General features: G+C 36.7%; 1 protein-coding gene across 1 annotated transcript in view; it reads right to left on the bottom strand.

Moving 5' to 3' along the window:
* Positions 1-25,834, bottom strand: part of LOC148063431 (BMP/retinoic acid-inducible neural-specific protein 3-like) — a 41,888-nt gene extending 16,054 nt beyond the window's left edge. The window contains exons 1-3 of the mRNA XM_087811656.1: positions 25,584-25,834; positions 9,659-9,861; positions 4,054-4,271 (exon numbers count right to left, since the gene is read on the bottom strand). Of these exons, the coding sequence (XP_087667782.1) occupies positions 4,054-4,271; positions 9,659-9,861; positions 25,584-25,834 (672 nt within the window). The remainder of the gene's footprint in view (positions 1-4,053; positions 4,272-9,658; positions 9,862-25,583) is intronic.
* Between the last annotated feature and the right edge of the window lie 1,159 nt (positions 25,835-26,993).

The following is a 26,993-nucleotide window of genomic DNA, read 5'->3' as shown; positions in this document are numbered from 1 at the left end:
TCTGCCCAGAACTCCACACACGCCGCAAAGTAGCAAATGATTGGAATTCAGTCCGGCTGCAAAATTAATGGAATGAAATCTCTCATCCATCAGGCTGATGCATAACTATAAGAAAGAACACATTCTCAGCTCGGAGGAGGAGGAGGAGGGTACTTGTCTTCATCAGCGGCGACTCACTTTAGTTTCTCTCGGTGGCCTGATTGATGTGTGCACTCTAATAGCTCCTTCACATGGTAAAATGGATGATTGGTGTTTGATCGTGAGGACACATGACGGCCGCGCTCTGATCTTTTCGTGTTTTCGCTTCGCGGAAGAGTTAGTTCGAAATATTCATTTATTTATCTTTTATTTGAACAGGATGGCTCCATTTGTCTCTATTGAGTCGTCGAACAAAGAGGCTGTTGAGGTGTCACGCCACATAAACCCGAACACGATCATTTATTTAAAAAGCCTATCTTATGCTCAAGCGACTTTTGGGCGTGTTTGGGTTGTTTTTCTTATTTATTTTGTTTTTCAAACAGATTAACTAGACGTGACGCGAGGTTTCGGTCGATTCGTTCGGATTAGGGAGTGACGTCAAAATAGCTACAAACACCTCATTCCGACTCCCATTAGAAAATAAATGTGGCGATCCTATACTTAAAAAGACATTTTAAATGTATCTTTTAATTGCGGTACCCTAGGTGGCTGGGACGGGCTAAAGCACTCCACAAAAAGTGGTAGGTAAAAAGTTTAATTCATTTCGATTGGCTTCAGTTTTATTTAGAAAATATCCATCCATCCATCCATCCATCCATCCATCCATCCATCCATCCATCCATCCATCCATCCATCCATCCATCCATCCATCCATCCATCCATCCATCCATCCATCCATCCATCCATCCATCCATCCATCCATCCATCCATCCATCCATCCATCCATCCATCCATCCATCCATCCATCCATCCATCCATCCATCCATCCATCCATCCCTCCATTCATTGTGTATGAATATAAATCATATTTTTTTTCAACATTTCTGTAACATTATTAGTGTAAAAGTACCTGCTCTTTAGGTAGAGTCTGCTATGAGGGTGACTTGCTGTCAATCAACATTAACATAAATCTAACTCAAATTTAAGGCAGCAATCTATTACTTTATAATCTATTTTCAACTGATTCATAATTGCTTTAGTTTAGGTGAGGTTAGTCACTCCGTGATGTGTATCTGCGAGCTTCTGTGTTCAAACCTTTAGCAACAAAGGTGGGCGTGGTCAGGGCGATGACAATAAAGAATACCCTGGGGTTCAAAGAAAGTCAACATTCAGAGTATATCATTAAAAAAAAAACACTATTCTGCTCCAATATGATCTAATAACAATTCAAAAGCCTCTTGGAATGAACGAGGGACCTTTGAGATAAACATTATATCCTCCTTCAGTCTATCCATTCTGCCTCACTATATATATTAAAATATATTATGGTTTGTCCTCTGCACTCATGGAAATTCAATCCCTACATACCTTATATTTAATATAATACTTCAATAATTAAATCCTTCTACAAACAAGGCACATATAGAAATAGAAATAATTATTTATAAATACCTAATACATCTGTAACCTAATATTAAAGATAGCTCCTTTGTCATACATTTGTGAGTAAAAACCATATTTAGAATTTACCCAGAGGCCACTAATGTGCCTACTTGTTTGGTGAACCCTCGTCTTTATTGATGTAGGAATCTGGCGTCGAATTTAGCATCAAAATAGGTCAGTGAGAGCCTTTAACAACGTGTTGCTATTGAACCTGTTCCAGGATATGTCCTGGCTTTCTGTTTCAATATCCCACAGTAAGATTGTTAAGACACATTTTATTATATGGGATAAAGAAATATACAGGAATTTATTCAAATAGATGGGAAAATAAGAAACAGTAGGGAACTGGAGAGCTTTAATTTAAGATGCAGAGACTCATTTGAAGTCGATTATAATTGATGTGTGATTGTTTGTCGTCTAGACGTGTGTAACCAGGATAATGTGTCGAGCGTTTCTTATGAACCAGATAAATTATTTCTTAGATGTCTCTTCATTCATGTCCACTTTTGATTGATCAATTTAAATGATTCCTGAGGAGATGCTTGAAGACATCCAGTTTAAAATAAGATTATTATTAAGTTACAGTTGTATGTGTTTGACTCACAGGTTTAATAAGAACGAAAAACAATATAATTAATCTCTATTAAAGAGATTTAGTAGATAGAGAAAGACAGAAAATTAGGTTTTTCAATATGTCTATTGAGCTTCAAATATAATTCTTGACTTATACTCTACATGTATATATTTAAACACACATAATAATGATAAAAAAGCCACTAAATATATATTTGCAGTTTCTTTTCCCTGCGAACAGGGCAAGAGGAAAACAGAAAACACACTGAGGCAGGACTTCAAGGGTCACTGATGCTTTTACAGACACTGACTGAACAGAATAACAATGAAGGATGCCATTTGCAAACGAACAAATGAGAAGAAATCTACTTCTTTTTGTTGATTTCTTCATTGAAACAGAGTTCAAACAGCCAAAATCTTGAATATCAAAATATTAGAAAAAAGGAAAATCAAGAAGTTTTTGAGGATCAACAATGATTTTGGGCTTCTTGGTAAAGCCAAATGAAAAAGATCAGTGTGATAAAAAGTGGAAAAGCACTCTAAGCTGCATCCTTTTTTTTTTTTTAAAGAAAATGCGTCAAAAACCCACAAGCATTGGAATGACACGTATTTAACACGTCTATAATGGATAAGAGTTACGTTCTGCAAAGCCTGCATTAAACGGAATCCATGAAGCGGAGACCATTAATTTTTCATTATTCAAACACATGTTGAGGCCCCCACAGTCCCTCCATGAGTTAATACACTCTCACTTGCAATTATTAATAATTACCACATGTACTTGGAAAATAGACAAGGTTCAAATGAGCAGCATCTATAGGATCTTGTAAACTCAACTTTATGGTGCCATTCCTCTCACTTACGGTGACTTAAACTGTTTCCATAATGCTTTGCCGCCCAGCCAAACATAGCCGTGGATAAGGATGTATAATTAAAGTACAGCATTGTGGTAACCAATCAGCATTTACTAAATATAGCTCTTTGAAGACAGGCATCGTGGGAGTTTAAAATGTTTCTAAAAGTTTGGAACAGGGGTCCCCACACCCTTCTCTGACGGGGGCCGGCTCAATTTGTACCAAGAAAAGTGGGACGATCACAGGGGAGCCTGAACCCGAAGAAAATATTGTTTTTTACAGAAAACAAACACATTACCAAATAACCATTTTTGGGATCTTTTCAGAAAAAAAGCCAGGAATGAATAATACAACATCCAAACCAGACCTTCTCAACCCTTGTGTTACCTCAGGGTCAAGATGACCCGGAGGCCTGAAAACAAATGTATTTCAGCTATCCTTTGTGTTACCTCTGGGTCAAGATGACCCGGAGGCCTGAAAACAAATGTATTTGAGCCATCCTTTGTGTTACCACTGGGTCAAGGTGAACGACCTCTCTGGTTTCAATAAATAACAACACAAGGGATACCTCCAATACAATCGTTTTCAGGCCTCTGGGTCAGAGTGACCCTGAGGTAACTCAAGGGTTAAAGAGAAAAAAAAATGTAGGTAGGTATAGAATATATCAATTATTTAGCTACTTAAGAAATAAATTACCCTCTAAAAATGTATAGTTATAGTTTTTCACACACTTTATATTAAGAAAATAATAAAAATGCGTCTCTGGTATTATTTAGGGTCCAGGCCAAATGTGTAGTGTAGTTTGGGGACCACTGGCTTGGAACATGCAGTTTAAGGTAAGAGTAGAAAGATCCTGCAGTATTTTTGAAGTCTAAGAAACAACATTCTTCAAACACGACAATCAATCGTGGGACTGCAGTGATATTAATAGTACATGGAAAAAGAAATGCGGGTCCTTCATAACAGAGCAGGACCGCACATGCCGAACACATACAGAATTCTGATGATGGAGATCATTACATGTTAATTGAGCAGTTCCACCCACCCGTATGGCAGTGGAGGCGATCTGGAGGTGGTGGAGTCGGCGCAGCGTGCTCTCTCGGTCGGTGAAGTAGGAAGCGGCGAGCTGGTGGAGGGCCTCCAGGGTCACCGGCCCCGTGCTGTTCGAGCTGTTCCTGCCACCCCGACTTCCCTCGATGCTCAGAGCCGAAGCCTCCTGGCCGAGCTTCTTTTTGTCCACGAATATGGTCAGCGACTCCTCCCCTGGCGACGGAAGAATGGAAAGAGAAATCTCTATTAAACACTGGAAGTGCGGCTCTAATTACGGAACCACGGGCAGAGAATTCTCAAATAAGGTCTTCCTGTTTAATCACGCTGGCAGAATGAGCGAGTGCAACTTCATTAAATATGTCTCATTAACTATTGAAGCCATCTTTATATCACACTTCTATTCAATCTAGGTTGTACCGGCCTTCTCCGGCTCCCGCTATCATAGCTGCGGTAAAATGATTCATTCACGTTTTCATATGGAAAAGATAGGTTCGGATTTGTCGAATAAATCCGTGTGATGCAATTCAATTCTTTCAAGATAGCCAAGGTGTTTTATTCAGGACATGACTGGAAGTGAAGTCTTCATCATTTTTTTTTTGTCAGCTGAGGGAATGTGTTTCATTATTCACAGTTGCTGGGGAACCAATTGTATCGATATTATATCGTTGACTTGTGACGTGAATATATGTTGAAGCAGCACTATGTTATATTTAACCTTTTTTCAAATTATTATTTACCCAACATTTTATATGATGGTTTGTTTAATAGCTAAAGTCATGTCCCGAACCAATTTCTGGACATGGCGGTTGCCTTCATTTCCATTGTGGATGAAGTGCTGAGATTACTTTTTGAAGCTCTCAAGAAGAGAAAACCAACCCGTAAAGGCCATTTATCAGATGATCTTTGTTATTTATTTATTTATGGCAACACAGATTGACATACTTTTATTTTTTAAGTTCAAATTAATTTTAAAAAACTGTATAAAAAACACAATATTTAACTGAAAACTAAAATAAAAAGAAAAAAAGAAAAAGAAAAGAAACCTGCACATATAAAAGAAAAAACCTACACATATAAACATGGTGACAATAGTACTAGAATAGTAGTAGAATAGTAATAGAGTCTATGTTAGTGTACTAACATAGGTGATAAGAAAAATCCTATTTATTTTTAAAAAAAGTTAGTTTTCGACGCTGCATTTACATGATTCGAACAGTAGAGGGAGCCAGGAAAAAAAATTGCACAATCCTCTGTATTGCTGCTCCAATGTCGAAGTAAAACCATGTCAGTTTAAACCGAAAGCTCACATATTGACACTCTGTTCTGTTCTTTTCGGTTATTTTTGGGAAAAACAATCAACATTTCTTGCACCGCCGTGTCAAAATCTCTTAAAGGTTAACGACATATCTCTACGACAGCGGCGCTCCGACTACAGCGCTTGATAATGAACAGTCAATTTCGCCGATCTGAGAGATGTCGGCTCTTTCCGAGCGGAAGATCAAATCCAAATAATCAAAGCGAAAGAGAGAGACAATCCGAGCAGCTGAGCAGCAGCAGAAACAACCGTGAATATTAACTCAACACGCTGAGCGACCTCCATGCCATCTCGCGTACGTGAAGGTTTCGCCGGACGACCTCAGGTGGTGGAAAAAAAAAAAAACGGGTCAAAAGAAAAGGGGAACGCGAACCTTCTGAACTCCTGCAGCCACCTTTTTTTCAATATTTACATTTCTCCCGCGTTTCATTGTTAACCGACCCTCTCCCCTCGAAACCTACACACAGTGTAAACTAATTACGATTCCGCGGAAGAGACGCGTTTCATTCGCGCTAGACCGGAATAATTTCCGTCTCTGATGGATTAAACCTGAGTGTAAAGTGTGTTGTCTGTAAGGTGTAAGATAGTAGAAACAAAGTTAATAGCTTATCAGAAGATTGCTGTGGACCTTTGGCGCGGCAGAGGAAGCACATTTCAACCTTTGAATATCAAGTTAGAGCGCAAAAAAAAACGACTTCCTGGATGACTATATGAGAGTCAAAGGTAGCGCGATAATTCACCATCGCTCCGAGACCATTGACACTAATGTACTTGCCGACCAATTAGCTTGCGGCTCCGGCAGCGCTGAGAGACCTTTGGTACACATGGTTGTGTGCTCGGTGCGAAATCCGACCAAAATGGCACTTCACCACCAACTCATTTGTCAGGTTTGTCTGACGCACACAAACAAGTGCTTCCCTGGCAGTATTGAAAAGCCGGGATGTCAAACCCAATCGCACTAGAGGCCAAAACACAGTCTTAGATGCCAGCCTCGCGAAATGTATATTTATCCAACCGTCGATATCTGGCAACAGGGATTGAGGAAGGAAAATAAATCAGCACCATTTTGCCTTTTTATCTGTTTTGTCTTAATTTAGCATTCTTGTTTCTATTTTTGGGGTCAAATCTGTGCTGTACTATTAAAAAGAGCTGGAGGGAGAAATTCATCCATAAATTCGACACATGGAGGTGAAAAAAGTTCATTTCAGTTAAGTATCTTCTTCAACAATAATGATATCGAAGTTCTAAACCATGTACATTTACCAAAAATAATTGTACATCAGTTTTGTGTCTTTGTCTTCCCTCGTGTCTCGTTTCTTTCTGTTGGGAGTGTATTTTTCGATTGTGTAGTTTCTTTATAGTTTGCAGTTTTGACTGTAGCCATAAGCTGATGAATGAAGAGCCACTTCTCCACATTCTCCACCTAATTAAAACGCAGTCAGAGCCTCAAAATAGGATAATAAATTCAAGCTAAAACTAGAAATTTTCAACAAATAATAAGGATTGGGAACTTTTTTTTTTGTCTCCAGAAAAAAATGAAGTAAAAAATAAAACATAAAACGAATAAATAAAGCAACAAAAATAAATCTAGATTCATATAAACGCAAGAGATGACAACTGTACTGTACAGAATTAACTTCTCATTTAAAAGTTAAAAGTTAAATCAATTTCAAATTAAATTATTATTTTTGTCTTTTTGAACCTGCTGGAGATGCATCAAGGGGGTACAGATGTATCAGCTTAATACTACTCCCTCTGACACCACTCTAACAAAATGTCACTCTTTAAAGTGACAACATGTAAGATTCAAAAAAACATTTGTTTGTCAGAAAAACATAGTCAGTTTCCTGTTTTATCCTTGAGGAAACTGAATAAAAAGATCTAAGTGACGTAATGTTGATCACCACAGACTGTTTAAAACAGCCATTTTATAAAAAAAAGTAAAAATAAAGTTTACAATTTGTTGCAGCAGTTATTACTTCATTCCTTATTTGTGATTTTGTTTTCCTTGTCGAGATGAATTGTATTATCATCAAAGATGAATGATGGAATCATAGTTCTAGGTTGGTTAAGATTAAGTGCATATGTGGCATGGTCTAGGGGCCAAATAGGGCCACTAATTAATTTTACGTGGCTTGCAATGTTAATACATGAATTAGGTTCAAAATGAATTTTAATGCTTATTTAAAGGTCACTTAAATCGCATGAGGATATGAAGAAGTCCACCTGTTCACAGACAGTTAAATGTCAGAGGAAAAAAAAAGTCTATGCAGAAGTGGTGAACCATAGCACTGCTTTACTTCTGTTAGGACTATTTCCTGTTGAATGTTACACTTACAGTCATGTACCATAAATATATTTGATCAAAATGTTGAAGATTTTAGCCAAAAGTTTGCATCGCATTAACACGTTTAGACTTTAAATAAATTAATGAATATCTTTTTTAAGCTCTATAATAAAAAATATATATTTTAAAAACCATACCTTTGACATTAATAAGTTTAGAAAGAGTATCAGAAGGAGAATACCAGGGGCCTCATGCACTAAGGGGTCATACGCGCAAGAAACGCGTGAATATGCTTTTCCACGTCCAAGTCCATATTTATCAATAATTAAAAGACTGTTAAAAAGGTTGGACTTCTCGACATACAAGTGTTTGTAGTTTCACGAGTGGATATTTTATTATTCACAAACCTATAAATATGCTTCATTCACCAAACGGATGATCTGTATTTATTAAGACAACATCGATCGTTTTATAATGAGTATTTTTATCTGCTATTTCACGCTATTCTGATGTAAAGGATTATGAGCTTGTTCTTCTTATATAAGTCTTTCTCTATGAGAGTCACAGACGTTCTTGTGGAACAACATCATGTCAGATTGATGAAAGTGAAGCTGCAGAATGAAAGCAGTGCAAGTATTTGCATTATTAACCCTAAATGTAAAATATCTAAATTTACACCAGAGCTCGTCTGCACTCATTTAAATTGAAGTATAAGCAGAAATGTTTAAAATAAACTAATACTAACTGTTAATTCAGTTTAAATTCAAGTTCATTTATTTTTTCCGATCGCAGAGAGAAAAAAATCACGGACTATGGTTCTTATTAATATGATTTAAGTATGTAAGTAAGTAAGTCATTTATATTTATAGATCGCTTTTCTAGACCAGGGTCACAAAGCACTTAAACAATCAAAAAAATACCCCAAAAATATATACTAAAAAGATTTTAATATGATTTAAATGTGTAAATGAGGGCGTGGAAAGAGTCTAACAAGTCTGAGATTCATTCTATGTTGATTTGGATGTACAAAAGACACGTGGTTTTATTTGTGTGTACATGCAGATTCATACATCTGAATATTTTTGTATGTACACCATTTTCTGGATTTGATTGTCCGAATGTATTTAGTAGAAGATCCACAAACTTCTTTGTTCATGAGGCACCTGGTGAAAAACCTGTACTTGCTTGACCCGTTTTTTTTGTGTGTGTTTCATAGTATATTGTAAAGCGTCTTTGCGTTGCAGATCGCATGATTCTTAGAATATTCCTACCGAGAAAGAGCAAAAATAAATCCATAACAACAATTAAAGAAAGAAAGAAAGAAAGAATAAAGTATTTCTTGTCATGATGTTACAAAGACGTGTGACATTACAGGGTATTAATATCCGGAAAAAACCCTCTTTTTGTATAAAATAATTAATGATAAACGCTGTTGAACAAATGTTCCCCCGTTTTCCAAGCATCTCCGAACAAGCCGGAGAAAGGAAAAAAAGGAAACTGCAGTAATCAGTCACATTGCTACTAGCAGTCCATGGTAATCAGGCATAAACACAGATGGTATTCAGGATGCTCTTATTTTTTATGGGAGGACAGATTCAAGAGTGATCACTTGAGCAAAGGAAACATATGCATCGCTGTCTGGCTGGCAACATAATACTTTGAGAAATAAAACTGTTAAAAGAGATTTATTTTTATTCCTCGTGACAGATCGTCAGAGATGGGGGGGGGAAGACAAATTCTGGCTGAAGTCCAGTTTGGAAGAGGAATGTTAACTGGATGAACTTGATTAAAAAAAAAGTGGGTTCGTTTATCTTCGCGAATAAGACATGTTTAGATAGTTTAACTCATTTAAAAAAGGAGTGTTTTAGTTAAAGATAGTGGATGATGTGGATTCATGTGCAGTCTAGTAAAGGACAAGCATATACTAAATAATGCGCATCTTCATGCAACCGTACAGAAAATGTTTGTGAATTCTCATTTTTTTTTTCTGGCATGTACCTCCCAGTGTGGCGGACAGGAGGAGGTGGGTTCCATATTTCTTTATGAGATTCTCTGTTATGGCCTGGAGCGTTGGTCGTCTACCCAGCTGGCGGACGGCGAGCATGAACTCGGGCTCGAGCGGCAGAGCCAAGCCTCCACTTCCAGTGACGCCGTCGCGTTTCTCCACCGCCAGGCTGTTGACCTTCCATCGGCCAAACTCCCTGGAAACACAAACATAGAGCTTGGATCATCTTGGATTGTTTTATCCTTCAATCACACAAGATGAAGATGTACGAGGTCAAACCGTTTTTAAAAAACGAGGTCAAACTGTTAAGCGTTTCTGCATTAATGTGGCAATGAAATCAACCACCGAAGCGTCTCCCAGTGTTTGGACTATTTTGAAAATGTAGTGATAAAGGTTGGCAGTGGATTGGAACAAAAACGTTGCAGATGAGGAAAGTGTGGAGTGCTTGTATCAAATCAAAATTGGGAGAAAAAAACGAACTAACTGATGCCAAACGATGCGATCCATTAGCTTCAGTACATACTTAGTGCTTTATTTTTTAAATCTCATAAATCACAATTTTAGCTCTAAATTTACTGTTTCTATTTGAGAGTTGCCTTTTTGTAACAAAAAAATGCATCTGTTTTTTAGTTGTATGTAAAATCAGTGGTAGGTCACACCTGGAATTAGTCATGTGATTATTATAAAACTACTAGTATCAAGAGTAAACCTACAGAACTTTATATAAACCTGCTGTTGTTTTCTGATGATTTAGACAAAAGAAATCGGAAAAAAATCACTTAAGGTTGTAGGAAATACAAGTACAGCAAAAACTGCGTCTCTCAAGTTTTTTTGTAGGGTTCCATATTGAACTTTGGTTCTTTTATGGTACAGCCAAACATTATTTTGAGTACCAAGTATCGAAACGTGTATTTCAGTAGCATATATAGATGCAGGATCAAAACTTGTTAATGTGTCGATGTTTCTGAAGAAAAATTGACAAGGGATAAAGGCTGTGAACTTCAGATTTATTTGTCACTTGTTAGTAAATTCTCTTCTGCAATTTGATTTTTTTTCTGTAAGGAAATGGCATAGAATGGAAATGGAACAAAACCGAAAATCAATATTTTTAGTAAAAATGTCTGATGAAGCTTCATGAAGCAGTGTCATTATTTTCAGAGTCCACTAGATGGCAGTCTCTGCACCATTTTCCTTTGTTTTGAACAACTGTTCTAATGAAACATCACATCATTTTTTAACTGATGGCGCGACCTACTGACCTCTAAACAACATGACACTGTTTCATGAAGCTTCATCATTAGACCATCACTAGTATCAAAGCGAAGGTATCTGTATTAGTACCAGTATAAAACTTTTTTTTATATAAATATCAATCTTTACATCTGTCACAATCATGAATCTATATTTAATATTTATACATTTTAAATAAATAAATAAACACAAGATGAACATGTTACTCGCCAAGTTAAAGGGGTTATTAAAAAACAGAATTATTACCAATATATTTTAGAAATTAATTAACCTTTTTTTTATATATCTTAAGACTGATGTTGTATTTGTAAAATCCAACTAGATCAAAAACTACAGATTATAATTAATGAATCTCTCAGCATGGACTTTAACATTACCATTCTTCAAAATAATTATTTAACTTATGTAAACCAATTATTCAAGTATCTCACAGGTTAAAACACAGGTTAAATACGTTTCTAATTGGATTAAGACCTGGAATATTTGTTTGATAAGTAAAGACTTAAGAGGAAGATTTCAATTCAAATAAAATAAAAGCGTTAATGGAAAAGAAGTCAAAATGAATAAAAACCTAGTTCAAGGAAACAAGTAGATAAAGCATACAGTACGTGCGACAACCAATCAAATGCATCGTCGAAAACCTTTGAACCCAGAAATTCATGCAGACACACAGAAATGGAGACACTCAATTCAGAAATGTGTGTTCGCCGGTCGCTGTTCTGTTCGGAGAGACACAGGCAGAAGCCGCCAGCATAATGAACCGTCCCACCTGGCACAGCGCAGCGCTATAGGAGCTTGTTGAGGACGAAAATGAGATTATTGACCCGAGGTTGAGTCATGAAAATCACCCATTAACAGGATTCAGGCTCAAGTTCATGACTGTTTTCGAATCACTGCGGATCGATGAAATCATGTTTCTCATTAGGTTGTTTCCTTCCATGTCTCGGCGGAGGTAATAATAGGGAAACAAACCCAATAAATAGCAGTTTAAAAAAAAAAGAGTTTCTACGTAGAAATGTATTGATTTTCCTTCATGATGAAAGACTATATTCCTTGATAATGTTCGGATTTTCAAAGTATTCTCTCAGGCCTGTGCTCCTGTACATGCATTTTAATCCTATATATTCAACCAAGAAGCTAAAACATCCATCAAACTCTCTCTCAATTATTAAAAAAAACCACTGTTAGCAACAGAAGTGGTTTTAACTATTTGTACTTTTATTAGATGATAGGCCTACGGGACTCGTCTGATTTGTTGATTGGCATGCTCTTTCGATTCAAGAGAACAGTTTGTACCGCTTGAGCAAATACCCGATACTTAAAATGTCCCTGGTTGCATTCCGGGAAGTTACTCAAAAAACTTTGCTCTTAGATACTGGCGCTTGCACACATATTTGCTCAGCGTGAACCTTTCTTCTGCCTAGTACTTGCTTACAGCGCGTGTTCTTGGAATGGTCGTTCCCATGGAAACAGTGTCAAAATTAATATTGTGCGAGTTCTTGTTTGTCTATGTGTGTATTACAATGGACTTGTAAGAATGTCTCTTTACCTGTCTTAGTTCACTGGCCTCACAGAAAATAAAAAGAAGGATAATAATGTAGTTTTTTTTTTTTAAAGCAACAGCTACTTAATGATTCAATATTCTGCCTATGAAACATCTATGTGCCCTTTTTTTTATTGCTCCTTGTTGTTTCCTTGCAAATAATCTACCTTTGAAAATTCCATCCAGTGTTGCTCAACCTGAAAAAACACATTACATGTGTATTTACGATCTTCATTTCCATGTAGAAGGTGCTTTCGTGGTTGGGTTATAGCGCTACCTAAGCCTGTTCAGAGCCGCCTCGGGAGTATCAGTCGTCATCTCACATGCTGTCAACCAAGCCCACTACAAAGCCTGAGGGACCCCACCGCGATGTTTTGAGATTGCAGCAACTGTTCAGTCACACGGATCAAACCCATTCTTTGTTGTTCCAACTGCATCAGGCTCATTCCTTCCCGTAAGGGATTGTATCTACCCTTCTGCATAGCAAAGATGTTGTGCCGCTCACTCTTTGTGTTTGCACTTGGGTCTGCCCCGTAATGATTTTTCTAAATCTCAGTGATCTGGATCGGTTTTTTTTTTGTGGGCGCTCATTGTCCGGGGCCGAGTTGATGAGGCAAACGACCTTGTGCCTTTCTATCACTTTGTTGTTTCCTTCTTCAGTTAAAATGACACTCTTTGTGGTTATTTTTCATCTTGGATTTTTTCAACCCAGATGTTCATACCTTTTGTGTGATTCAAATAACCTTGAACATTGTGATACAAACTTCCAAGAGATACAATTAAGTGGATGTGTGTTGGCAAAAATCTGTTGATATGATACAAATCAAGAAACATCGGCAACGTTACCATCTTTGTGATACTGTAGTAACGAGGATATATTTGCAGTATTGTCGAGTACTTGCAGAATTTACAGACCCCATGACTCTTGACGAAGTCGTAACTACTTCTAATTGTTTAGAAACCAAAATAGGTCTGAACATCAGCTTTAAAAGCTGCTAGAGTCAACTGTATCCTCTCGTCCTCAGTCATCGCTGGAATCTTGCCAGATTTCTTTAGCTGCGGAGTTCGTAAAAACTGCTGCCATCTGGAGGCCAGAAGTTCAATTGCAACACAAAAAACAACAAACGGCATAAATAATGTTGAATATAATAAATATCATTATAATCGTTTTATTTTACACAATGTTTCTTTTTGTTATCCAAATCATGAAAACTATGTTAAAATTAAAAAACAGGATTTAAACGCAAAATTAAAAGAAAATAAATCTAAAATCATTTATTAAAATTCCATACATGCTGTTGAATATCGATAACATATTTGACAAAAATATCTTAATATAATATAGAGTATTGATGTTTATTGCACACAAATTATCCATAAGTAAGCAAGGGTAGTGCTTGATTTGTTATATTTGTATTGAGAAAAAAATTAAACTCCAATCAGATCGATAGGTTGGTCGTTACTCTTTCTTTTATAACCAGTCACCAATAGAAATCTATTAATCGATCAAGAAAGTTGGTACGTATTACATTTTTGTGTTCTGTAGTTTTATCTGAATTAAATAACTTACATAGATTCTTACCACTGTTCAGAAGTAGCACTTAAAACTTACAATCACTACATAAATCAACTCAGTAATGGGCCTGATCCAGCTCCCTGGTGCTCTAGTGGTTAGAAGACTTCGGTAAAGAGGTGTGAGTCCGACATTTGAAATGTGCTGAGGCAACAGAATTGATATCGATTGAATCACTCATTTGAATGTAGAACAATCTGAACGGGGGGGGAAATCGAAATGAAATTTGATCGTGTTTGATGATCTCTATGAGCTCCTCGAAGGAGGTTCACAGTGCTTTACTACTATTTTAAGGTTAATGTAAATGTAAAGGAAGCACATTAATATGGAAATAGATACATCTGAAGATCTTCAGAGGTTTTCCAGCGTAAATCGACACCATCTCTTGAAACGCTGTACTTCGGAGCATTGATGGACAGATACAAGTAAACACTGTCTGGAGCAAGCAAAAGTCTGAGTGCAACCAAGGGAGCCCCGCCCGTGGATCCCTAGATCTGAATACTGAATAAGCGAATGAATAGTAGCTCATATGGAAGACTTCAGACACAATGATTAGACTGGATGCAGCTTCAAAGCCACTTCTTTCCCCCTATTTTTCTAATTCCTGATTCTCCTTCAACACAAACATGCATCAATCTCTTGGGGAATCATCACAGGATTGTCACAATTCCCAAGATTGTGACGTGGGTTTTTATTATTTGAAAGAATCCCATTTGGGGCCACAAAAAGATGTGATTTCATGGGTGTTTGTGTTTTCTGGCGACGGCCAGAGAACCGCAGGATTAATAAGACTATTGTGGCCCCCTCAGGCTTCACCACAACTATTGTAAAAGCTGCTAATTACAGTAATATATGGCTGTGGAGAAATCTTTAATGGATGTAGAACTGACTGGAAAACACATTTTTCCTCATTAAATCTGGATGAATATCAAGTTAAGGGCAAAAAAACACTGCATCGCCCGGTAAGATTTGAGGGCAATCGTGATAATGAGGTTAATATCCAAATATCCTTAGGTGGAATAACTGGAATATAAATTGATGTCAAACATACTTCTTCATAAATTCATATGTTACATTTGCTTTGGTTCAAAAATTGAATATAATTCCCTGAATATTGGGATTTCCTTTTCTAGAATTGAAGTCAAGTTACAAAATAGATATTGTATTTGTATGAGTTAACCTACTTATCTCCAGATTGAGTCATGATGGAAATGAATGCAACCGTCACCGTTGTAGGTACGGAAATTGTCTGTGATGACCTCACATCCTGTTGTTATGATTTCAATTTATCTTAATTATTTGATAACACTTCAGAGACATCAAACTCTCATGAATAAACTTACTATTGTTATCTAAACTTCATGTCACTTCCTGGTCAGACGATGCTTCGTTATTGGCTGAGATGAGCAGGTTATCGCTTTTTATTTGTCATCGCAAATAAATCCATTTCGACATCTCAATAGCATGTTTATGGTCACAATTATGGTAATAATGATATATGTTTTATTTTGCAGCCATGATTATTGTACAATATGTGAGGAAGGAGGGGGGGGGTCAGTGGGCAACTTTAAGTGCGAAATAAATTATAATTACAGGAAAAATAAACAGTTTTATATCATCAAAAGCAACTGGATAGTATGTATCAAAAAGTGAGACTTGTACAACATCTCCAAGCTGCTTAAAGTTACAACTTCGCTATGCTAATCCCACATTATTTAAGTAGCTTAATGAAGCATTGACAATGTGGTTGCCCCCTAGTGGTTGGCTGACTTCTGGTTGAGTTCCTCATTTGATTGTAGTCAAGCAACGTTTTAAATGTTATCAATCAATCAGGGTTTTTGAATCAGTAGATTCTGATCCACAGACCTCAGAGCCCGAGCTGGGGTGTAAGGCTGGATCAGATCAGTGATGTAAGGAGGAGCCTGACCATGAATAGATCTGAAAGTAAGAACCAGAATTTTAAAATTGATCCTGAAAGAAACTGGCAGCCAGTGAATAGTTTTAAGGATCGGAGAAATGTGAGTTCTTCTACTAGAGCAGGTCAGAATTCTCGCTGCTGAGTTTTGTATTAACTGCAGGCAAGACAGCTCCTTCTTGTTAAGATATGAAAATAATAGTCCAAACGAGAAGACACAAACACATGAATTATAAGGTCCAGATTGGCTGGGACATTTTCCTAAATTAAATATTCTGTGTAGTTACTGAAAAATCTTTTGAAATAGTACTTTTGCCCCAATTAATTATAATAAAAATTGAGAATTGAGAAGTATGAGGCAGGAAGTACAGTTTAGTTCATATTTTAAAGCATACTTATAGGTTCACTTTAAGATTGAACAGTTAGTTACAAAATCAGTCAAAATACAAAAATACTGTAAAAACAAATAGTAAATTGCATTTTCAAACATTTATGCTACTGTTATTTTTAAGTTTGGTTTGGTGGAGACACCAATACTGATCTATGTTTATATATATTTTATATATATATATATATATATATACAGTATATAAATAAACATTAATTTTGGTCGCAGATTGGTTTAAGCAGTTTCTGTGGTAGTCAACAACAGAACTTGTTGTTGTGCTGAACATTAAACAAAAGATACATTTTGATTGGCAGGCGAAGGTCAGTGATGGCTTTTTCACTTCCATGTTTTAATTCGTCCATTTATAAAGTGATTTAGGGGGATAATGAGCTTGCTCAAGATTAACATATTGGGTTTTCTCAGAACCAGCACACTTCAGACTTCAGATCCAATATGAGTGCACCTGCTCCGTTGCCGTAAATCCATTTAGACTCTTGGATTAGTGTAATACCTTCAGGACGAGTTAAGAGACGTCGACTATGAAGCACGATGGGTTCATCTTCTACACCTCTGTGCTACGAGGGAGCCGAAAAAAAAACAGTCTTTGGTCTTTGATACACTGACTTAATAACATGTATATTCAATTGAGAATCCAACAACCTTAACAAGGTCAGCGAATATTTTTTGCTTAATGTCTTAAACTTCGGTTCACAAAGTCTAGAAAGTAGACAAGATAACTCATTCCTGAGTCAATAAAGCCTCACATGTAGGAGGATGACCGATAGCGAGACATTACGAAGACGCATCATCATTCCTGATTGCCCAAGACGAGAAGATAATGGTGCAAAGACCTGACAGAAAACCTCTGAGCGTCATTTTCTATGTTTAGGCAAGATGTGGTGTGATAAAAGCCCTCCCAGGCATTTTGTCAATATCCCAATTGCGAACTTAGGCTCAGTCAATAAAAAGCTAATGATGTTTTATTTGAAGCGGTCCTGATGAGCTCCAGCGCCATTAAGGCTACAGCTGAATGGAATGATTCTGGATTGTTGACCTTATTCTGGAACAAAAATCTTTCGGGCCAAAATGCCAGGAAGTAATCATTGAATCCGAAGAAAAATGTACTTCATGCTCTCAATGCACAGCGGACTTCACAAATAAACATCAAGAGAATAACAATTATTAAACCTGTGTTAATCGGAGTTAACCTGCTTTATATTTAAACACGTATTTAACTCATTATGAAGGTGTTGATTAATTGAGTCATTAAGGAAATGAATGCAACCGCTGTTGTAGCTAAGGATAGCGTCTGTGATGACATCACATCCTGTAGTTACGATATCCTTTTTGAATCCCATTTTCATATATTAATGATTTTGAATGAATTTATTTGAGTTGTTTGATTAAACTTCCATTATCCCGGGCCTTCGGGTCACTTTGACCCTGATATAACAAAATGTATTTGTCAATCTGATCGTTTTCCAATCTACTGAATTCATGTCACTTCCTGGTCAGATGAAGCTTTGTTATTGGCTGACAGTTGCAGGTTGTTGTTTATTTGTTGTCGCAAATAAATCATCATCTCAATAGACAAGAATGCTCTGAAATCAGTGATCATGACGCCACTGTTTGGCTGAACTGTTGTCCATAGTATGTGTTATAATGTTAGCTATAGACAGAATGTTATGGGTATCTTTCTATAGAGTCACTTAGGCGATGTTAAGTATTAAAGAGGATAGTTGAATTAATAGTTATAAAGTTTTACTACAGGATTTATGACTGCTCAAAATGAAACAACTCATCACAGAAATGTGTTGAAATGTTACGTTGCGCTGCTTTAATGATGTAAATATACAATATTTTCCTGGTCATAAAGTCTATGAAAACCCTGTTGTCTCTACAAACAATAGCATCATCTTCTAGTGCTTTGCTTCAGTTTTCCAAGGCCTTTAAAGATAAACAACATTTTCCTCTCAGAGTAAAGCTTGAACCTCACACATAAGTGCAAAGAAAACAAAACTGTTGAGCAAGAATATCCTCAGCAAGTATGATGATCTGAGCCAAAACAGCTTGGATGATAAATGCTAAGATAGGTTTATAATTGATGCTACTTAGCTAGGAAAGTTATATAAAAAAATATATATAAATAACTGGAGTGAGTCATTAGAGCAAAGCATTATAACGATATATGTTATACATAATGGATAAAAGTTGTCATTGAGATATTGAAATATGTACTTGTATATTCCGTATACTTGAGCTGTTGCTATTAAAGTAAAATCTGCTCATCTCACATTGTTGATTGATTTCTACAGCGCGTAATGTAACGACCCGACATATAGCTTTGGAAAGCAATACATTCCGACCGCCTCGATTAATGAAATGATAGATAAATCACCATTTTTTTTTTCAGGAAAGAGAAAACTCAGAATTAGCCAATTAGCATCAGAAACGAATGGCACATGATGTATCATCTACGGTCTGAAGTGAATTGAGTCATTCATAAGTCTCACAAGTGAATCAGCTTATGTCTCCCTCTCCTTCTCGTTTAGATATCCCTCACTATTTTTTTTTTTTTTTTTTCGTCTCAATGGAAGTCAAGTCAGTGCCAGCTGAAAAAAAAAAAAAACCATCAGCAGAGAAATAATTGGAGAGCTGGGACTGCGTGGAGTGTGTCATTATAGCCAATCATCGTAACGAGGGACCGGCGGAGAGTCTTTCCCCCCGATGGACGGATGACTGTCGGAGATAAAGGGTCCAGGGCTCAGACCTTCGGCTATTCCATCACACGTGGCAATCACCGATGTGCTGTGTATCTGCCGGAGTGACTGATTACACGCCCTCGACATTTACACAATGTACAGGAGTCAATCAATAGTAATAGAAACTCAGAGCCGGAGGAAACACTCCTGGGTTGTAATTACATTGTATAAACAGAGTGATTGGCATTTACTGTACTGTTTGTAAACACAATGACATATAAGATGACTCCAGTAGTAATGATTTTCTTTTTTTTTAAAAAGAACCTACTAATTAAATCCAACGAACAGATTATGTTTTTACCCGTGATTATCTCTTTGTGTCTTTCAATTACATTTTCAAGGAATTGGCGGTGATGAGATCCGGGAATCTTTTAAAGCAGACCTGGGCAAAGTGCGGCCCGGGGACCACATGCGGCCCTTTGACTGTATTTATGCGGCCCTTGTAATGTCAAAGTATGATCATGTATACATGGTTCTAATGCATTAAAAAGTGTATTTTGTATTTATTATTCATTTACAACACTTATTTACCTTTTCCCTCCTTTTTGTGTATACTTTTTTGAGTATATATTAATCCCTAAAAATATTTAAAGTTAGTTGAAGAAATGTTTTGAAAAAAACTCATACAAGAATAAAATTGCAGCTTATTTAGCTTAATAAATGTCACGGCCTAATTTTCCTTATTTTAGGCATTTTCTTGTCTTTCTTTTTCTCGACGGCCCATTACAACATTCACAGAATTTAATGTGGCCCTTGAAGAAATGTAATTGCCCACCCCTGTTTTAAAGGTTCCATCAATGAGTTCGACACAATAAGCGATTGAATAAATTATTAAAAAAAGACAAAAAAAACCATCCATGTATCGTTCTTCATTCAAACATGGTTTTATGGTTGTCAAACAAGATTGCTCGTGGCTTGCCAAAAAATCGTCGGCCTCGATGTTCCGACACCACTCAAAACGTCTCATGCATGCAGACAATTGTCTTGTCAAGAAGCGGCTTTTAATGCGGGACAAAAACAATTGGATGAAAATCACATTACGGATGAGAATGAGCTGCTTTGTGAAGCCCCGCGCTAACCTCATAACGTAGCAGTAAACGAATTAGGGATATTATTGACTGTTGGACAGGTTTCCTTGGATGCCTTGTAACAATACTTTTCAAGATATTTTATCCATCCATTTATCCTCTTGTTGGGCCAAAATAAAGCCAAACTTCAGAAGCCTAGGAAAACTGAGACTTCTGTTCATAAGGTAGATTCAAGTCTCAAAAAGAGCTTTACCTTTAAGCGATCTTTGTATGATGTAACAGCCTCAGCTGCCCTGGCGATCTCAAGCAACATACTCTCCTCACCCAATATTCAAACCCTTCCAAAGATCTCTTCGCCAACCTGGGCAAGACATTTGGCCAATAATCATTGTGTAGCACTCGGGGGACTTAATCCTCCTTCTCTGGCATCTTCAGATTCTGCTGCAAAATCGTTTCAGCGGACGTTAATTATTTAAACCTAAAAAGTCTCGAGGAGGTCTTGAATATATAATATTCAATGATTTCTCTCTACTACATTCGCCTCTCATTGTCGAAGAATAAAATATAGGTCTACTGTACTTAGAAAAAAAAATGAGGAGTGCAGCTATGTAGCGAGATAGATACTTGACTTCAGTTAATATTGATAGAATATTTGAAACATAGAAATAGTAAAGACAACTGCAATTGATTCAAAGTATTTTACTGCATTTCATAGCACTTACAAACCGAATACATTTTAAGTATTTTAGCAACAGGGTTTTGTGAATTTAATTATTAAGCGGTTGTGCAATAACCTTGAAGATGCATCTTCAGAAGGGGGTAGATAACGGTACCTGACACCATAATGGTACCTGTTCTGACATACAAGCCCCGAAGAGCGACAGAATCTGGTGCCTAATGTTGATGTTTTTAATGCCACCCTCATCCATCATGACGGTGAATCACAGCATACACTTTAACTACGTATCAGAGCTCGCCTGTCAAAGCCACACAATTAAGCCCCAAAATTATACTGTCAGAATAGTCACTCTGTCTGTTTCAATAGACAAAACTTTGCCCAAAACAGTACTCACTGAACATGACAGAGACAAAGTGTATTGCCATGGAAACAAACTTTCACCACTTCCACTGGGAAACAAAACGCATGACACGTCAGAACACACCACTAAACCGACCAAGTTCTCAAAATAAAACGTAATTTCCATAAGTGTAAATATGAGCATTAATGATAAGATGAAGTGGAGTCGTTAACTTGATTAAATGGTTGAAAGCTCGGACAAACATGGAAAGGCCCGACTTTAAATCAATGTTGACAGATAATTAAAAGGAAACTCAGATGCAGCCGAATTTCTTCTTCCGGCTGATATAAACTGCCTTCAATCCTGTCTCTTGTAACGGTTACATTTATTAAAACCTTGTGTCTAGACAGTCCGTTTGCATCACTCGACGTTTGTGTTGAGCTCAGCAGTTTCCTATCCAATTAGAGATTGCACAAAAATTATTGGTTATGTGTCACCTTGAAATGTCTTCGGAACGCTAGGTTTTTTTGGCTACTTTAAAATTGCTGAGTTCCCGTAAAAGGCAACATGTCAATCACCGTAAGTTGTGGAACTCGTTATTTATACAAAAGTTTGCGGCAGTTTAACAAAAGCTTTCCGCGTGTCCCAGTTAGTACTTTTCCTTCGATGAATATTCAATTGGAGAATGTTTTGGGAGGACGCAATGCAACTATTATATTTACAAGTTTAATTTATCAAGCTGTTGCATATGGAGATAACTATGTTTTGCAATTCACAATAGGGTCCACACGGATGGAGTTGCAGAGCCTCGTGGGATGCTGAACTGTCTGTCTCTGGCTAAAACTGGTTCAGGCTGAGAACTGTTTTAACCTAGAGATAAATGTTATAGTGCGGATAAATGGTCAAGATATACTTTTACATGTGATTAAGATAACCGAACATCCCGGCAAACTCTAAATGATGCATAAAAAATGTCACAAAATGCAGTTTTATATTATATTAATCGATTTACCTTTTTTTTTTATGGAGAAGTTGTTTCATTTTCTTATGCAGATACTCTTCTTAGTCTGAATCAGCTCATCAACCTTATACTATTTACAGTTACTTACTGACCTACAATACTAACTTCACAAAGAAATGAGTTGAAGAGTTCAATCCCTCCTTTGAATAACACTTGTCTTCTCAGCAAGAAACACGATACCTGTTTAAACTGACTAATTGTGAAAACACAATGTATAACCGTACTTGTAATAATAAACAAAAGCACAGCCGGCTTGTTGTTGTGTTTCGAAAGACGGAGGCCTAAACACAGGTGGTTATTGAGAACAGCTATTTGTGTCACCAAGTGTTGCTTCATACCAGCTCATTAACCAGAATTCAGTCAAACGGCAGGAGCAATCGAGCAAATATTTAAAAAAATAAAAACATTCATATTCAGTTCATGTATCATTTAAAGCTATTTATTGGTAAGTGAAGAAAGGAAATTGCGGTTCACAGTGACTTTAAGGAGGGTAATATTACAGTTGCCGAACACAATAAAACATGATTGCTTCGGCAAATAGTATTGGTAATTCAAGAGAACCCGTAAAAACAAGAGTGTAGACTTTTGTTTACATTTTGTACTAAGTTCACAATTCACCAAAATAAAGTAGATATTGATAAACATGGAAGTGAATGTATTGATTGACCAATGGTTAGAAGAAGTAGCAACATGTATATGTCTTATAATTAAAGATATATATTTTTTGCAGGAATATTAATAAAGTCCATTTTAAAGCTTGTTTTCTAATTCCCAGGCTATACAGCGTACACTTGCAATATGTTTGAATGAGGATAAACTTGGAGCTGATAGCATGGGAGCTTCTGCTAAGAACAAGCCCAAAATATACAGACTTATATTGTTTTGCTATGTCGATGTTTCAATACAAGATGGACGTCACAGACTTGCAGTATGGAGGTATTTGGATGTTTTTAAAGTGTGTCCGTTTGGACAAAGATGAAGATGAAGACGAAGAAGATGAAGAAGAAGAAGATGAAAATGAGGACAAAGCTCCGGTCGCTACATTAACATGGACTTACATTTTATATAACTATATCTCTATTTTTAGGTGAACTATTACTTTTTAAATTCCACTGTTAAATGATTTAGTCTATAGGTCATGACCAAGGATGCTTGACATAAGGCAGGAATAATAGAAATTTAAAATATATCTTCTAATTAACTCTCATTTTTCTATTCACACACTAAGTTACAACTCTTACGTACATGTTAGTTACGAGGTTGCATTTGTCCGACACTTTACAAATCTGATTGCAAACCCACATTCTGAGACCTTAAAATCCATCACTGACTTACAAATGGACTATTGAACAGCTCTTTCCTTTAAATAAAATAGTTGTATTGACATTCATTAGTTAAAGTGGGAGACAAATAACAAACAATCCAAATCCATTTTTCAGAGGATAAAGGGGGGAAAGAGTCGACATGATTTTCAATTTTGAACCTGCTTTCTTTTATTGATTCCATCAAGGCTTTAAGTGCCTATATTTCTTCAAGACAGATGACAGAGGCTGATTATTTATTACCACTACATCTGAGCTGATTTTGGCATCATTAGAAATATCCCGGGTCACTCGATGTGTGAAAGCTAATATAAATGTGTCAGATGAAAGACACTCTGAATGTCTTTTCATTTTATTTTAATACCTTGGTGGTTGTGATGATCTGAAAACCTTGTGTTGACAATATATGCAATGGTTCACAGCTGCTATGAATGTTTTTTTATCATGAAACATTTTTCTACAAAAAAAAAACAATGCGTGTACTTTGTGAAGCCACAACAGTATTACTCTCAAAATCAAAGCCTTGGGATCAACGACAAAACACTTCCCACGGCAGACAAAAAGGAAACAAGCTCACAAAAATATATATATATATATTGTAGCAAGGTTATTAATGGGATCTGTGGTTAAATAGTTTATGACCAAATAATACCTTACATTGTTCAAGAAAATACATTTGTACTGAGGTAAGTTTGAGGCAGGGTTTCGGTTAAAAAAAAGAAAAGAAGAAGGAAAAACCTATTCAACAAAAACAACAAACATCTGAGCTGCTTTTATCAATATGTGTAACATTTTAAATGTAAATGAGAAAGCTCCAGTCTTGTAATGCATTTAGTCTAATACTGCCCCCCATTGGAAACTTGGCTTCTCCTTTAGTTGATAAATTGAAAAGTCTGCTTTCTTTTCTTTTCTTTTTTTTTAAGGGAATAATCGTACACTGAAGTATTTGTAGAAAATAATATATGAGGGTCACTCTTATATGAAAACAACCTTTTTGTGTCCACTCAATATAATGGAATTTTGAAAATGAAAGAAAAAACATGTCAAAGTGCATTTAAAAGGATTTGAACTGCAGTGTTTTCAATCACACAGACCATGTTTCAATGCGATTGAAGATATATATCTACAGTTTCTTTGTCTGGGAAATGTCACGTAGAATAGGCAGCTAACATATTGATTACAAATGTAAATAAAATAATTGCATTATTAAAATAAGGTATTTCTAATATTCACACTTAACCCCCCTTCTCATGTTATGTCTATTACAAATATTTCTTTCTATTGACATCACAGTAAGCCGATGACGTCACTCAAACCCATGCAGGAGCTCACATTTCCAGAAACTTTTATTGCCAGTGTTACAAACACAGGATAGGAATTTTGTGGTGTCAGGATGATACCATTTTTTTGCACATTAATACATAATATATGCTGCCATTCTAAGGTTTTAAAGATTAAGATCTGATTTCCCTCAATGACAAATTGAACAACAAAAATATACTTTGTGATATCAAACTGATTTTTATGTCGTGAATAACATTGAATGTTTCGAAATGAATGTATTTATTATGTTTCATATTGTATTCATTATTTTCTGTTATGGTAAGGATAAACTAATCTGCTGAAAAATTATAATTTGTCAGAAGGTGTTTATTTATTTATTTTTCACATTTTAATTGGCACTGATGACGTAATACGTGAATGGGAAATGGCGCAGGTGACGCTTTAAAAAATATATATATTATTATTATTTTTGTTTTATTTGTGTTGAAAGTGAAAATTGCACTGTTTCTTCAAAATAATAAATAAATAAATAAACTTTTTCTCCATTTTACAATCCAGATGTTTATGTCCGTTCAATTAAAGTGTCCCAGTGGAATCAAGGAATCATTATAAAACGTTCCCAGACATTATTTTTTTTTATCATATGCGTCATCATTTGAAAAACTTAAAACACGTTTTAAGTTGAGTTTATACGTCAATATATTTTTACGTGGCATAGAAACACCGAGTATTATTATTAAGTGTAAAAACTTTGACGTGTCACCCCCAAAACTTCCCGTCGAGCCTTAATGGCGACACGGACACGTCCTCACCTGTATATCTTGTATCTGGTGCTGAAGCCCTGCTGGTATCTCTCCGCCGCCTCCGTGAACTCCAAACACTGGTGGAACGGTCCTTTATCGGACAGCAGCCAGCCCAGAGAGCCGGCGGGAGGAGCCTCGCTGCTGGTCCCCGCCGCGGAGCTCCAGCTCCCGCAGCAGCAGCAGCAGGAGAGCCAGAGGCAGAGAGCCGCCCTCTTCCATCCCAGAGACAGCCGCTTATGACTGGGTCTCTGGCCGCTCATGCTTCACCCAGCGACACCTCATTCTCTCCGGGCTGAGATCGGGGACAAGATCATTTAACACGGATCTTCCGTCACAAACAAACATGTGTCTCACTTACCTTTTTTTTAATCGTGTCGTTTTTAATTTGTTTTTCCCCCTAAAAAAGTGAACTCCGGTGATCCTTTAAAAAAAGCATGTTTCCTCTTAAAAAGTCAATTACGTATCAATCTTTTTAACTTGTTCAACTTTATCAAGGAGACCAACAAAATCCTGTAGCATCCCCAGCAGAAGATCATTCATTCAGCCAAAAAAAAAAGGTAACTGTTCCATCCCATTCTTTGGAATTCGTCTTATTTTTCTGCTGTTATATCCCGACAGAATCCGCAGAAAAAAAACGTCCCCAGCAGCTGCAGCTGTTCTCCCTCTCTTGGCTGGGCTGGTGAATGAGCTGCTTCCACACAGGAGACCCCCCACCACCACCACCACCTCCTCCTCCCATCCTCCCGTCCTCCCTCCTCCCCTTCATCCAAAAGAGAGATAGGAAAAAGGAGGACGAGCAAGTACATCATGATGGAGGTAATATATACAATCTGAGTGAATTCCAGTTGTGAGGACTGCAGTGTAATGACTAGGCCTGTGATGATGATACACGGCTTGCCTCCATCCCTCACTATTACCTTCACATAATTCATCCTCATTATTCGCCATCACAGCCTGTTCCTCTCAGTAAATGTGGTACATCAAAAGTGTTGAAATGAGCCCCGGTAATATTAGGCTAATTATGTTGTATGTTTTTTGTTTTTTTACCACTCAGATTTATTGTGACTTTTTTTTATTTTTGCGTTGTTTCCATATGATTACATGTGCATTTGTACATCTAATATTAGTCATAGTTACATGTCGCTATCACAAATTTCGCACAGAAATACAATATTTATAATTTACAGAAATTAATGTAAGTTAATGATTGGATAAGACAAGCTATATTAAAGGGCAGCTAATGTGAAACTCTTCTGTCTCACTCGCATGTTTCAAATGTTGAAGTCTTCCTCTCCAAGATGCAGTAAATCCCTCATCATGACCATGTTTTGAACTTATAACTTAATAAAGTTTTACCCCCGTCTGGAATCTCAGCGAACAAGAGGTTACGAGAGCAGAGTCCATTATGTAATAATGGCT

This window comes from Callionymus lyra, chromosome 16, assembly GCF_982586985.1.
Source record: "Callionymus lyra chromosome 16, fCalLyr1.hap1.1, whole genome shotgun sequence".
NCBI classification, from domain to species: domain Eukaryota; kingdom Metazoa; phylum Chordata; class Actinopteri; order Syngnathiformes; family Callionymidae; genus Callionymus; species Callionymus lyra.
Note: the sequence above shows the minus strand (reverse complement) of the source record. Positions and strands in the feature narration are given on the sequence as shown.